This window comes from Myxocyprinus asiaticus, chromosome 15 (assembly GCF_019703515.2).
Source record: "Myxocyprinus asiaticus isolate MX2 ecotype Aquarium Trade chromosome 15, UBuf_Myxa_2, whole genome shotgun sequence".
Classification (NCBI taxonomy): domain Eukaryota; kingdom Metazoa; phylum Chordata; class Actinopteri; order Cypriniformes; family Catostomidae; genus Myxocyprinus; species Myxocyprinus asiaticus.
The window spans coordinates 4,177,032-4,187,942 of NC_059358.1; the positions used below are offsets into that span (position 1 = coordinate 4,177,032).

The window sequence follows — 10,911 nt, forward strand, 5'->3', positions numbered from 1 at the left end:
AGTCTGTGATGATTTGGGGTGCAATGTCATCTGCTGGTGTTGGTCCATTATGTTTTTTGAAAACCAAAGTCACTGCACCCGTTTACCAAGAAATTTTGGAGCACTTCATGCTTCCTTCTGCTGACCAGCTTTTTAAAGATGCTGATTTCATTTTCCAGCAGGATTTGGCACCTGCCCACACTGCCAAAAGCACCAAAAGTTGGTTAAATGACCATGGTGTTGGTGTGCTTGACTGGCCAGCAAACTCACCAGACCTGAACCCCATAGAGAATCTATGGGGTATTGTCAAGAGGAAAATAAGAAACAAGAGACCAAAAAATGCAGATGAGCTGAAGGCCACTGTCAAAGAAACCTGGGCTTCCATACCACCTCAGCAGTGCCACAAACTGATCACCTCCATGCCACGCCGAATTGAGGCAGTAATTAAAGCAAAAGGAGCCCCTACCAAGTATCGAGTACATATACAGTAAATGAACATACTTTCCAGAAGACCAACAATTCACTAAAAATGTTTTTTTTTATTGGTCTTATGATGTATTCTAATTTTTTGAGATAGTGAATTGGTGGGTTTTTGTTAAATGTGAGCCAAAATCACCACAATTAAAAGAATCAAAGACTTAAACTACTTCAGTCTGTGTGCATTGAATTTATTTAATACACGAGTTTCACAATTTGAGTTGAATTACTGAAATAAATGAACTTTTCCACGACATTCTAATTTATTGAGATGCACCTGTATATCGCAGGAGAGGTCTACTCCACCACACGGGATGGAGGAACACCCATATCCTTCCATCTTGAAGATGATGCACTGGAGAGGACAAGCAAGGAGCAACTTAAGCCTCACAGTGGAAGAGGAAGAATATTCCACAGAAAGGAGCCCAAGGCTTCCAAACACAACCAGACTCTTGATCAAGAGCTTTCAGAAGCTCTAGAGTCAGCAGACTTGGAGAACATATCTCAATTATAGATGTGATACTGCAAGGATTGTATCTCACTTATGCAAAAATAACACCTGACAGGATTTTTGCCGTACATACCAAAATAATTTATCAAACAGATAAGTAAAAAAAAAAAAAACTGATGTTTAAGTGACCTGAATCAAATCTTGACAGCATGTATACAATTCACCCCCTTTATTGGAAATATACTAGTACCTGGACATTAAAAATCAACCAGTCTCTCAGTGTTAATGCATTACACTGGTGAATTCATTTGGTTTGCCGAATGCCTGCCAGTTAGTTTACCTCAGTATCCTGTGGTACTTCAGGAGGGTTGTTAGAGTCCACTGTAGTCCATGATGAAATCATTTTGTATACAACGGGCAGCCACAATTTCATAACCATAAAGAAATATAAAGTCAATAGGTTCTTAGAAATAAAAACAGTGCACTTTGAAAGAGGGTAGAAGAGAGACAACTGACTAATTGCCAAGTTCATTTGTTAATAACACTACATACATTAAAAAGACCATATGATTCTCCGTAAAAAGACGTTTCAGATTGGTAGTATGATTTATGGAAGGCCGTACCATACCAAGAGCTTTGATACACAGGCCATTCAAAATGGCTGGCTAAAGACATGCAGTGTTTTTTGTAATAATAATGTTTTAGCCCACAAAACATTTTAAATGCTTTTTAAAGGAATAGTCCATTCACAAATGAAAATTCTCTCATCATTTACTCACCCTCATGCCATCCCAGATGTTTATGTCTTTCTTTCTTTTGCAGAACACAAATGAAGATTTTTAGAAGAAAATCTCAGCTCTGTAGGGCCATACAAAGCAAGTGGATGGTGACCAAAACGTTGAAGCTCCAAAAAGCACATAAATGCAGCTTAAAAGTGGAATCCATGTCTTCTAATCCAATCGATTATGGGTGAGAACAGACCAAAATGTTACTCCTTTTTCACTGTACATCTTGCCATTGCAGTCTTTAGGCACCATTATGAGTTCAAGCTCGATTACACTTCCTAGTGCTTAGCACATGCCCAGAGCACTAGATGGCGCTAGGAAGTATAATGGAGCTTAAAATCATGATTGCCAAGGAGACTTCAGATATCATGATTTATAGTGAAAAAGTAGTTTTATTTTGGTCTGTTCTCAAGCAAAACCGATTGGATCACTTCAGACGATATGGATTAAACCACTAAAGTCTTATGGATTACTTTTATGCTGCCTTTACTCATCTGGAATGGCATGAGAGCAAGCAAATGATGAATTTTCATTTTTGGGTGAACTAACCCTTTAACTAATTAGGAAAAAAAAATATTTTTTTCAAGTGGTTTTCACCAGGACTGCTTCACCAAAGACTTCACATGGTCTTTTATTTTGAAAGGTTTTGTCTTGTTGTACAATGGCACATCTAAACACAACATTTAAATTTGCCTGCAAACACGTGCTTCAGTCCTCAGAGTACATTTGAGAAGACAAAACAGCACTGCATCACGGACGTAAGGAACGTTCCTGGCAGATAGTGACACAACTGCAAAAAAATAAACTAAAAAATAAAATAAATAGCTTGTGGAAAATACATGGACATGTCTGAGATGAATATCTTTTGTCTTTTCTGTCCTTTCCGTGACCAATGCAGGACCCACACGGAATTTGCAAGACTTGACGTTATCCATCTGTAATCGACTGGATTGTGAAAAGTGGAATTATATACCAGAATCAATGAAGTCAGATGTTTGGAAGGGATTTGTTGAAAAGTAAGAGGGCTTTGTGACATCAGATGTACAGCAAAGCCATTTCAGGGGTGGAGCAAGTTGTGACATTTTGATACAGGATTACTAAGACTAACAATTTATTTTATTTGGAATAACATGCACTGATAAAATGTGCACAAAAAAGAACAGGAATAAAATAAGCATTAAAGTAAATGGGTTCAATTTTGATTTCACGCTGACTGAATATTTTGCCTAATACAACTACCAATATGAGTGAAATGCTCTCAGCTGCATTTGACACATTTTACCAGGTTTAAACCAATTCCACTGATTTTGTAATGCCACCAAATCAGTGCAGAAAATGCTAGCAGATTCAGTCTGGGCCTGATCATTGCTTGTATAATTCAACAATAGCTGTATAAGCAAAACACAGAGATGGAATACAGTCTAAATTAATAATAACAATAATTCATACAGGCTGAACATGTTTCACTGTCCTATATTGAGCTTAATCCCCAAAGACACCATCAGTTCCCCAATCCATTCATCAGATCCCGTCCCTTCCGAACAGCTGGACGACTTTACAAGCCAAGTCATGGATGCGCCTGAAGTCGCCAGGCCCAATGTTTATGAGAATCTCATCAGAAGACCTTCATGGCCTGTTTCAACCTGTGAACAAGACCAACTGCAATATGGAAGTTGGTACCAACACCAAACAGTGGTAAGACAAGGTTACAAGAAAGACAGCAGGTGCATTATGGAATGCTTTAGTAAAACAAGAAGAAACAAAAATCCATAACTTCTGAAGAAGCAGAAGGGGGTAATGGTTTACCATGAAGTTTTCTTCTGAAAACAGCATTCATTTATAAACTCTCTTAACTCAACTCTCTCTGTCGGATTCGATTTGACCCATGTCATGTGCAGGCCCCACATGGAATCAGCACGAGTAGAAATATCTGCAGGTTTTCGCATAATTGGAACGCTCATCATTCACAAAATTCTACGTATTGTGCACCCCTTGTTTGTTTTTTGTTTCAATTTTGGCTAGTTTGATAATGCTTTCAGCTACCAATGAGAGTTCAATGCTCCATTTTACCATGTTTTTCCCAAATCAGCACAGAAAATGCGATTCCGTCTGGGTCTGGTCATAAGGTGATCAATTCCACATACTCAACACATTCAAACACACACAATATTTCATTCTCTCTCTCTCTCTCTCTCTCTCTCTCAAAGGGGTTTGTTCTCCTGCTAAATTAAGTTGAAAATGTGTATTTAGCTTTTGTAGTGATACATGCATCCAGTAGACGGCTGATTGACATTTTCTCTTAAAAATACAAATAAAATGAAAGTATTAGAAGCACAGCTATACAGAGTCTTTAGTTAATCCAAGGAGCGAGGTTTGGAAGGAAGAGCCCCATGTCCAGATGTGATGCGTTTGGGAGGTGAGGAGTGTCGCTGATCAGTTGCTACAGCAGGGGCCTTTCGTGGGCTGTGCCGTTTCTGTTAGATCCACGCCTCGGTTGCGTCCTGTGTTAGCACCAGTGGGCTGGGGCTCGTTCTTGGGTAGTTTCTTTGCTAAGATGCACAAGTAGACAACAGAACATATTTAGTGAAGGAGAAATGATTGGTAATGTTTGCACATTTTGAAGAGCGCACGTAAATGTCGATCTTTCAAAACTCAACATGAAATGGCATTCGACTTCTGTAATGCGTTTCTGATTAAAAAGCGTAAGACAGCTGATTTTGATTTTGGAGGCCTACTCATCTTCTGAAACACTGGCAGCACCTGAGGCAGCTTTTTTTTTTTGGGTGCTGAATGTCAACTTCACCCTTGAGAGCATCTCCACGTATCCCAATGGTAACACTATTTGTTTTCAGGTCAATCACTATTTGTTGTTGTTTTTGCTAATTTGACAATCTATATTGTATTAATATCAGCCCCCACAGGCTAGGCGTCAGCCGAAAAGACGTTTCAGAGCTTTTACATTTTGATGTAAAATTACAAAAACATTTTGTTTCTTTAGAATAACATGCACCGATGAATCCTGCACAAAAAGGCCAGGAACATGTATTAGAAAGTAAATGTGGTCAATATTTGATTTCATGTTGACTTTTAAAGGAATAGTTCACCTCTCATCTTTTCACAAACTCGTATGACTTTTGCACAACACAAGCAAAGATTTTTTGATGGAGATGTGAGGTGTTTTTGTCAATGTGGTCGAACACTTTCAAGCTCCAAAAAGGAAATAAAGGCAGCATAAATGTAATCCAGTGGTTTAATCCATCTCTTCTGAAGACACACTATCAGTTTTGGGTGAGAAACAGACCAAAATGTAACTCCTTTTAAATATAAATCTTGCCATCTTCCATCTCCTTTACACTTCCTCGCATTTGATGCATGCACGGAGTGCTGTACATGCACTCTGAGCCTGCGTCAAGTGCGGGGATGTGTAATCAAGCTTCAAATCATGATCATAAGCTCATGATCGAGCTTAAAATGGGTTAGACTCCATTGGCTTGTATTGTACGGACAAAAACACCTCATATCGCCATCAAAAAATCTTTGTGTTTTGCAAAAGACAAGAAGTCATATGATCTTGAGATGGCATAAGTTTGAGTAAATGATGACAGAATTATCAATTTTGGGTGAATTATTCCTTAGATAGTGGAGCTATCAAGGGCTGCACAATAAATCGAATTACATTTACAACTGCCAAAATTAACTAATAGTGAACAGTGTCAAATACATAATTCCATTGAGGTCTATTCCAGTTAAGTTTTTTTTTTTTTTTGCAGCAGTGGATCATTGACCAATCACAGACATGTCCACTTGATTTCTGGTAATAATATTGTCAAAATTTTAATTATGAAATTGTATTCATGTTGCTAAGAAAGCCATTAAGAAGTTCACATCTTTATTTACTGATGTATAAAATAGCAACAAAGTAAATCCGAAACAGTCCTCAGTTTGTTTTGAATTTGTAACCTACATTAAGATTATGGCATGCATTTTCCCCCTAGACAAATGTATTTAAAGTAAATTCAATTAATCAAAATGAATCACAATTACAATATAAATATTATAATTGGCTCTGCTATCTCTTATCGTATTTAACTATTTGACACGAAAGCATTTGGCCAAACTGGCCGATAACTTACCAATGGCCATAAAAATCTCATTCACGTTCATTGAAGTCTTTGCAGATGTTTCCATGAAAAGCAAACTGTTGTCATCTGCATATGACTGCGCATCCTACATACAAAAAAAAAAAAAAAAAAAAAAAAAAAAAAAGATTCAGAACCCAAGCAGGGTCTTCCACAGTTCTAATGCTTAGAGGTCTACAACATGCCATATTTGTTTGTTTATAAAAAGTTCCACACCTCCTTTTTAAAACCAAAAGAAAGTGTCTGCTCCTCTGTGGCTGTTTAAACATTACAAACCTGAAAGTCCAACGCTCTCTTGTTGGCAAGATCTGCCTTGTTCCCAGCCAAAGCTATTACAATATTTGGACTGGCTTGTCTTTGAAGCTCCTTCACCCAGTTTTTCGCACGTTCAAATGATTCCTGGAAGTAAAAAAGAACATGTATTCCTCTAATGTACTTCTTCCAGACATCTACATGTGAAAAGTAACCTTAGGATTCCAAGCTCACTTCATTTGTGATATCATACACCACTATGGCCGCCTGTGCTCCTCTGTAGTACATGGGGGCCAAACTGTGGTAGCGCTCTTGGCCAGCCGTATCCCAGATTTCAAACTTCACTGTTGTGTCATCCAAACATACTGTCTGAGTCAAGAAGGCAGCTAGAGAACAGAGACAGGGTCAGATCTTGCATTTAGAATCAAATGGCTTGCACAATTAATCACAATCTATATTTGAATGATACCGATATTGATTCTTAAATTCACAAGACCGATCTTTAACTCTATGCTAGGGGTGCTCATTAAGATAACCACTGGTTGATCTCGCTAACAGGCCAAAGGGGAGAGTAGAGAGAAAAACGTTAACAAATAGACAATCTTTAAGCTCACTTTTTATTCCTCATTACAGCTCCCATGCGCAGTTTGACTGATAGACATGTGTGTGCTCTGAGCGCGCTCGTGGAGCTGTGGTAATGTGGATACGCTCCTAAACTATCAAACACTTCTTAGTTCTTCGTTTGTTTTGGATTTGGATACTTTTATGCTGCTTTAAAAAGTAATCCTGTATTATAATCATACAATGAAGACCATTCATTTATGTAGTTTTATGTTAAATTTTAGGAATGTCATAAAATATCGACACACTGATTAATGATCGGAACATTATTTTCTCTATACTTTTCTGAGGCATCGATATATTAACATTAGCCAACATTTAAATTAGAAGCCTAATTTGAGTGCTATCGAATTCACTCAGTCGGCCTTTCGTTTAATGTAGTCTGGCGTAATAGCTTTGGGAGACCACAAGGGGGTGATATAACATTTACTGTACTGAATACTGAAGGGCACGTCGATAAGGTGCAGGTGGCAGACCAGAGTTGTGAATCTAATCACCACACACACACAAATGACAGAGGTTTCTGTACTTCTTCAAGAATGAACAAAGTGACGTTGATGAGTTTACAGGTTAGCGTATGAGACCGGTGTAACTGCGCAAACTGAACGATTAGATATGGCGACGTTTCTTATGCAATTTCTCTGTATGCAGCCTTGAATAGGTTTCAAAACAACAAAAAGACATACTTGTAACTGAAAATACATTGTGTATGAAAGATACATATAAACTGGAGTAAATAATCCTTTGATAATGACTTGGGTCGAATTTAATGTGAGTTGCACACCGTAGCGCTGCAGAAGTTTGAGCAGCCTCCGGAGTCGTACCTGGATGCTGCTGAGAGACGGCGTGCAGCGATGAGCGTATGCTCATAGAAAATAATTGTTTCTAAATTTTACAACGCAGCGTCATCCACCAGATGCATTCGGTGTGCGACCCCCTTTAACTTAAGACTACTGCTCACACTTTACCAAAGTTGCGTTGAGAAATATGTATAAAGAGACAAAGACTACTGTGCAACAACTAGCCCTATTTATATCTGAAAAAATGCTGATATACATCAATAGTCATCAGAAAAATTTTCAGATTACTGATGGGTGACATTTTTTTCAGATCTTTTCAATTGCTGAATGTTTACTTGATAATACTCTTAAAAACTTATGCCAGCTTCATTAGCAGAGACAACTTTAATAAGCCATTTATAGGTACATTTTCTCAGAAACACTGTCTCTGTGGCACTATCAAAATTTCTGTTTGTTTTTCCCTTAGACCTGCCCCAACAACGTTACTCAACCAATGGCGTGAGTTGGGGGCAGGACTATCTATTTGTTTGACCAACGGCAGACAGGGTGCATATTCAGAAAGCTGGCGCTAGTGTCGCAGAAATTACATACTTCGGATTTAAAACACTGTTTTCTTAATTTGTATCTTTGTTCCATTTTTATTTGTTGCTTGTAATTTGTTTAATCTTATTACTGACTTTTTATTTGAATAAATACTTGAAAATGAAACTTAGCCTAGTATTTTGTGCAGGGATGTGCACAGATAGTCGACATTCGGTTAACCATTCGACCCACCACTATTCGAATCCCAAAATGACTATTCAGTTATTCTACACGTGCAATAGAAGTCTTCAACCCAATCCGAACTTGACAACATGCTATTGTGTGAGTCTGCGCTGTTTTCTATACACTTTTGACATGCGCTGGGCGGACGTCTTTGACAGTTGCGTTTAATCTCACAGTTTTTTCTTTCAGCATCTCACACAGGATCTGTCTGACATCAGACAGTTGCGGAATTACAGAACGAATCGTATTTGCAGCTCAGTTAAAATAATGCTCCTTTTTTAGACAGATGAGGAAGTCTTGAGTTCTAAAAGTTAAAGTATGAGTTCATTGTACAACAAGCTTTTATCTCAAAGATCAAGGAAAATTTTATTTCATTATCTGAGCCGCTTAACATCAGATATGACAAGATTTGGCTCAATCCTGATTTAAGAAGTCAAACACGACTAGTCTGGTTACTGTCTACAGTAAATGAAATGTCTTACCTCCTATTGTGCTTTCCTGAAACTCGTGAAACTGTCCTTTTACAAAACGCAGCACTAAACTAGACTTTCCCACGGCAGACTCTCCCAGCAGCACCAGTTTAAACTGACAGATCTTGTTGCCGGCGTTTGGCCCATTTGGTCGCGTTGCTCCGCCTCTTCCTGCCATGACCCTAAAGCCCCGATCTCCTGTACTGAAGTCAAGAGGTGCTTCTCAAACGGTCACTCCCAGATCTGTTGAAATAAACAAAACTTAAATCAGTTCAGACTTTTTCACTGCTTACCAAATACATATCAACCACACTGTAAGTATTGTACGATATCAGAGATACCAAACTTTAAAAGTGCATTTAAGCGAGTTGGTTGCTCTAATAATAAAGTTTAAGCTTGCTTCAAAGAAATGGAAACCCCATGTTTATGCATGTTATCCTGATTAATACATTTTGGATAACCAACAACACCCAGATCTTCATGAGCAGGATTGAGCCCCCTGTAGTATATGAAACTTGGTAGAACCCTTGATTCAAAAAGAACTTCTATTGTGTAGTTTGTCATCCCATCAATTACATCCATACCAATGCGGTCACATGACTGAATCTAGACAACAGACATTGTTCAGGACCTGCAAGGCTCCATTTAGCCTTAAATATCCTTTGTGCTTTGACCCAAAACCACATGACATCAGTGCTGCGTCCTTAAACAGCCACCAAACAAAACCAAGGCTATGACTGGAATGCAATACTATCTTCTCACTAAAATATCATGCAGTATAGGCTGTTTAAGTAATAAAAGAAACGGTAAGCATTATGCAATGATCAGTGTTGAGAGTAATGCATTACTGAGTAATTGATTAGTGTCATTTTTAATATTGAAAAAAGTAAAGGATTGCTCTTAATTTTTCAGTAATTTAATTACAGTTACTTCTGATGTAATTTGGTTAAATACTGTATAAAATTTATGTTTTCTCATTTAACGCAGCACCCTTAAATTCTTTGGCCGGTTCCTGAATAATTTATTTGATTTTATATGATTTATTTGAAAGAATTAAAAGAACAATTTCATGTCTATCCTTGTATTTTTCATCTGGTCGAGGTTGATCAGGGTTTTAGAAAGTAATTAGTAATAAGTAATGCAATTACTTTTCAGACAGAGTAATTAGTAGTTAGTAATTAATTACTTTTTTAGAGTAACTTACCCAACACTTGCAATGATAAACATTGCAAACAAATGAAATGCTACACCTCTTAACGTACATGATTAATTTAGAAAGAGGCATCTGGTTATCAACTTATTTGCACTTTAAATCCAATTTTGTGCAAAAATTTCTTCACACTTGGCCGTCATATCAAAGAAAGAAAGATGCTACATTCTGGTTGATATTCTCAACGAACACTGTGAGTTTACTGTACAAATCAAGAGCCAACTTTAATTTCTTATTAAAAATTATTTTATAACCAAATACACTTTTGTCATGATATAACAGTTATTTATGAAGCTCGAGCTGCTTGTTGGCTTCTGATGCCATCTATGCTAACGGAACTCTTTCTCCTCCTCTTTCTCTCTCTAACTCACAAACAAACACAGAGAGCTTAACAGCCGTGTTTAACCCGTCACATCGGTGCTTTCAATGGGACTGTCAGTTTCTCCGCTGGGGCGATTCAAACGGTTCCCGAAACACAGAGCTAATGCTGCTAATGCTAACAGAAAAACAGGCCGCGCGCACAGGCAACACACAGCGCGTGACATCCCAGAAATAAACTGTTAAAAGCGAAAACAGTACTAAGGACTGAGCAACCGTGTGGTTTATTTTAAATCAAGGCCAAAACCAATCAAAACGGATATTGAGTAAAATTGTTAAAGCCCAGAGGCTCGTACCTTCCTCTCGGATCCTCCCAACTTCCCTCTTTGCATCAAAACTGAGATGACGGATCGGATGACTGGCACTGCCGTCACATTGCGTCAGCGACAAACCGGCCAATCAGAAGATTATGTGACGCTTACGCTATGTTAATGAGTTGCTTTTTTTTTTTTTTATATATCATTTAATTAAAATTAACCCAACACATTTTTGAACGATTCTATTATGTAATTCAGAATAAAAGCTACATTAGCACAAATTAAGTAATGGCTAGATTTCTGAATCTCTTTTAACAGTTTATTTTA

The 10,911-nt window shown here is 37.8% G+C and overlaps 1 protein-coding gene across 3 annotated transcripts; it reads right to left on the bottom strand.

Moving 5' to 3' along the window:
* Nucleotides 1–631: 631 nt before the first annotated feature.
* LOC127453220 (ras-related protein Rab-5A-like) lies at nucleotides 632–10,702 on the bottom strand. Of its 3 annotated transcripts, none has more exons than XM_051719466.1 (6): nucleotides 10,624–10,702; nucleotides 8,752–8,982; nucleotides 6,318–6,469; nucleotides 6,108–6,230; nucleotides 5,826–5,919; nucleotides 632–4,241 (listed from the first exon to the last, which is right to left on the bottom strand). In XM_051719466.1, exons 2-6 carry the CDS (start codon nucleotides 8,915–8,917, stop codon nucleotides 4,126–4,128), a joined length of 651 nt encoding a protein of 216 aa, XP_051575426.1. In that variant the 5' UTR covers nucleotides 8,918–8,982; nucleotides 10,624–10,702; the 3' UTR covers nucleotides 632–4,125. The 3 variants fall into 3 exon arrangements, with proteins under 3 accessions (XP_051575426.1, XP_051575428.1, XP_051575427.1); XM_051719468.1 differs by lacking the exon at nucleotides 10,624–10,702 and adding an exon at nucleotides 10,321–10,534; XM_051719467.1 differs by lacking the exon at nucleotides 10,624–10,702 and adding an exon at nucleotides 9,944–10,296.
* Nucleotides 10,703–10,911: the final 209 nt, after the last annotated feature.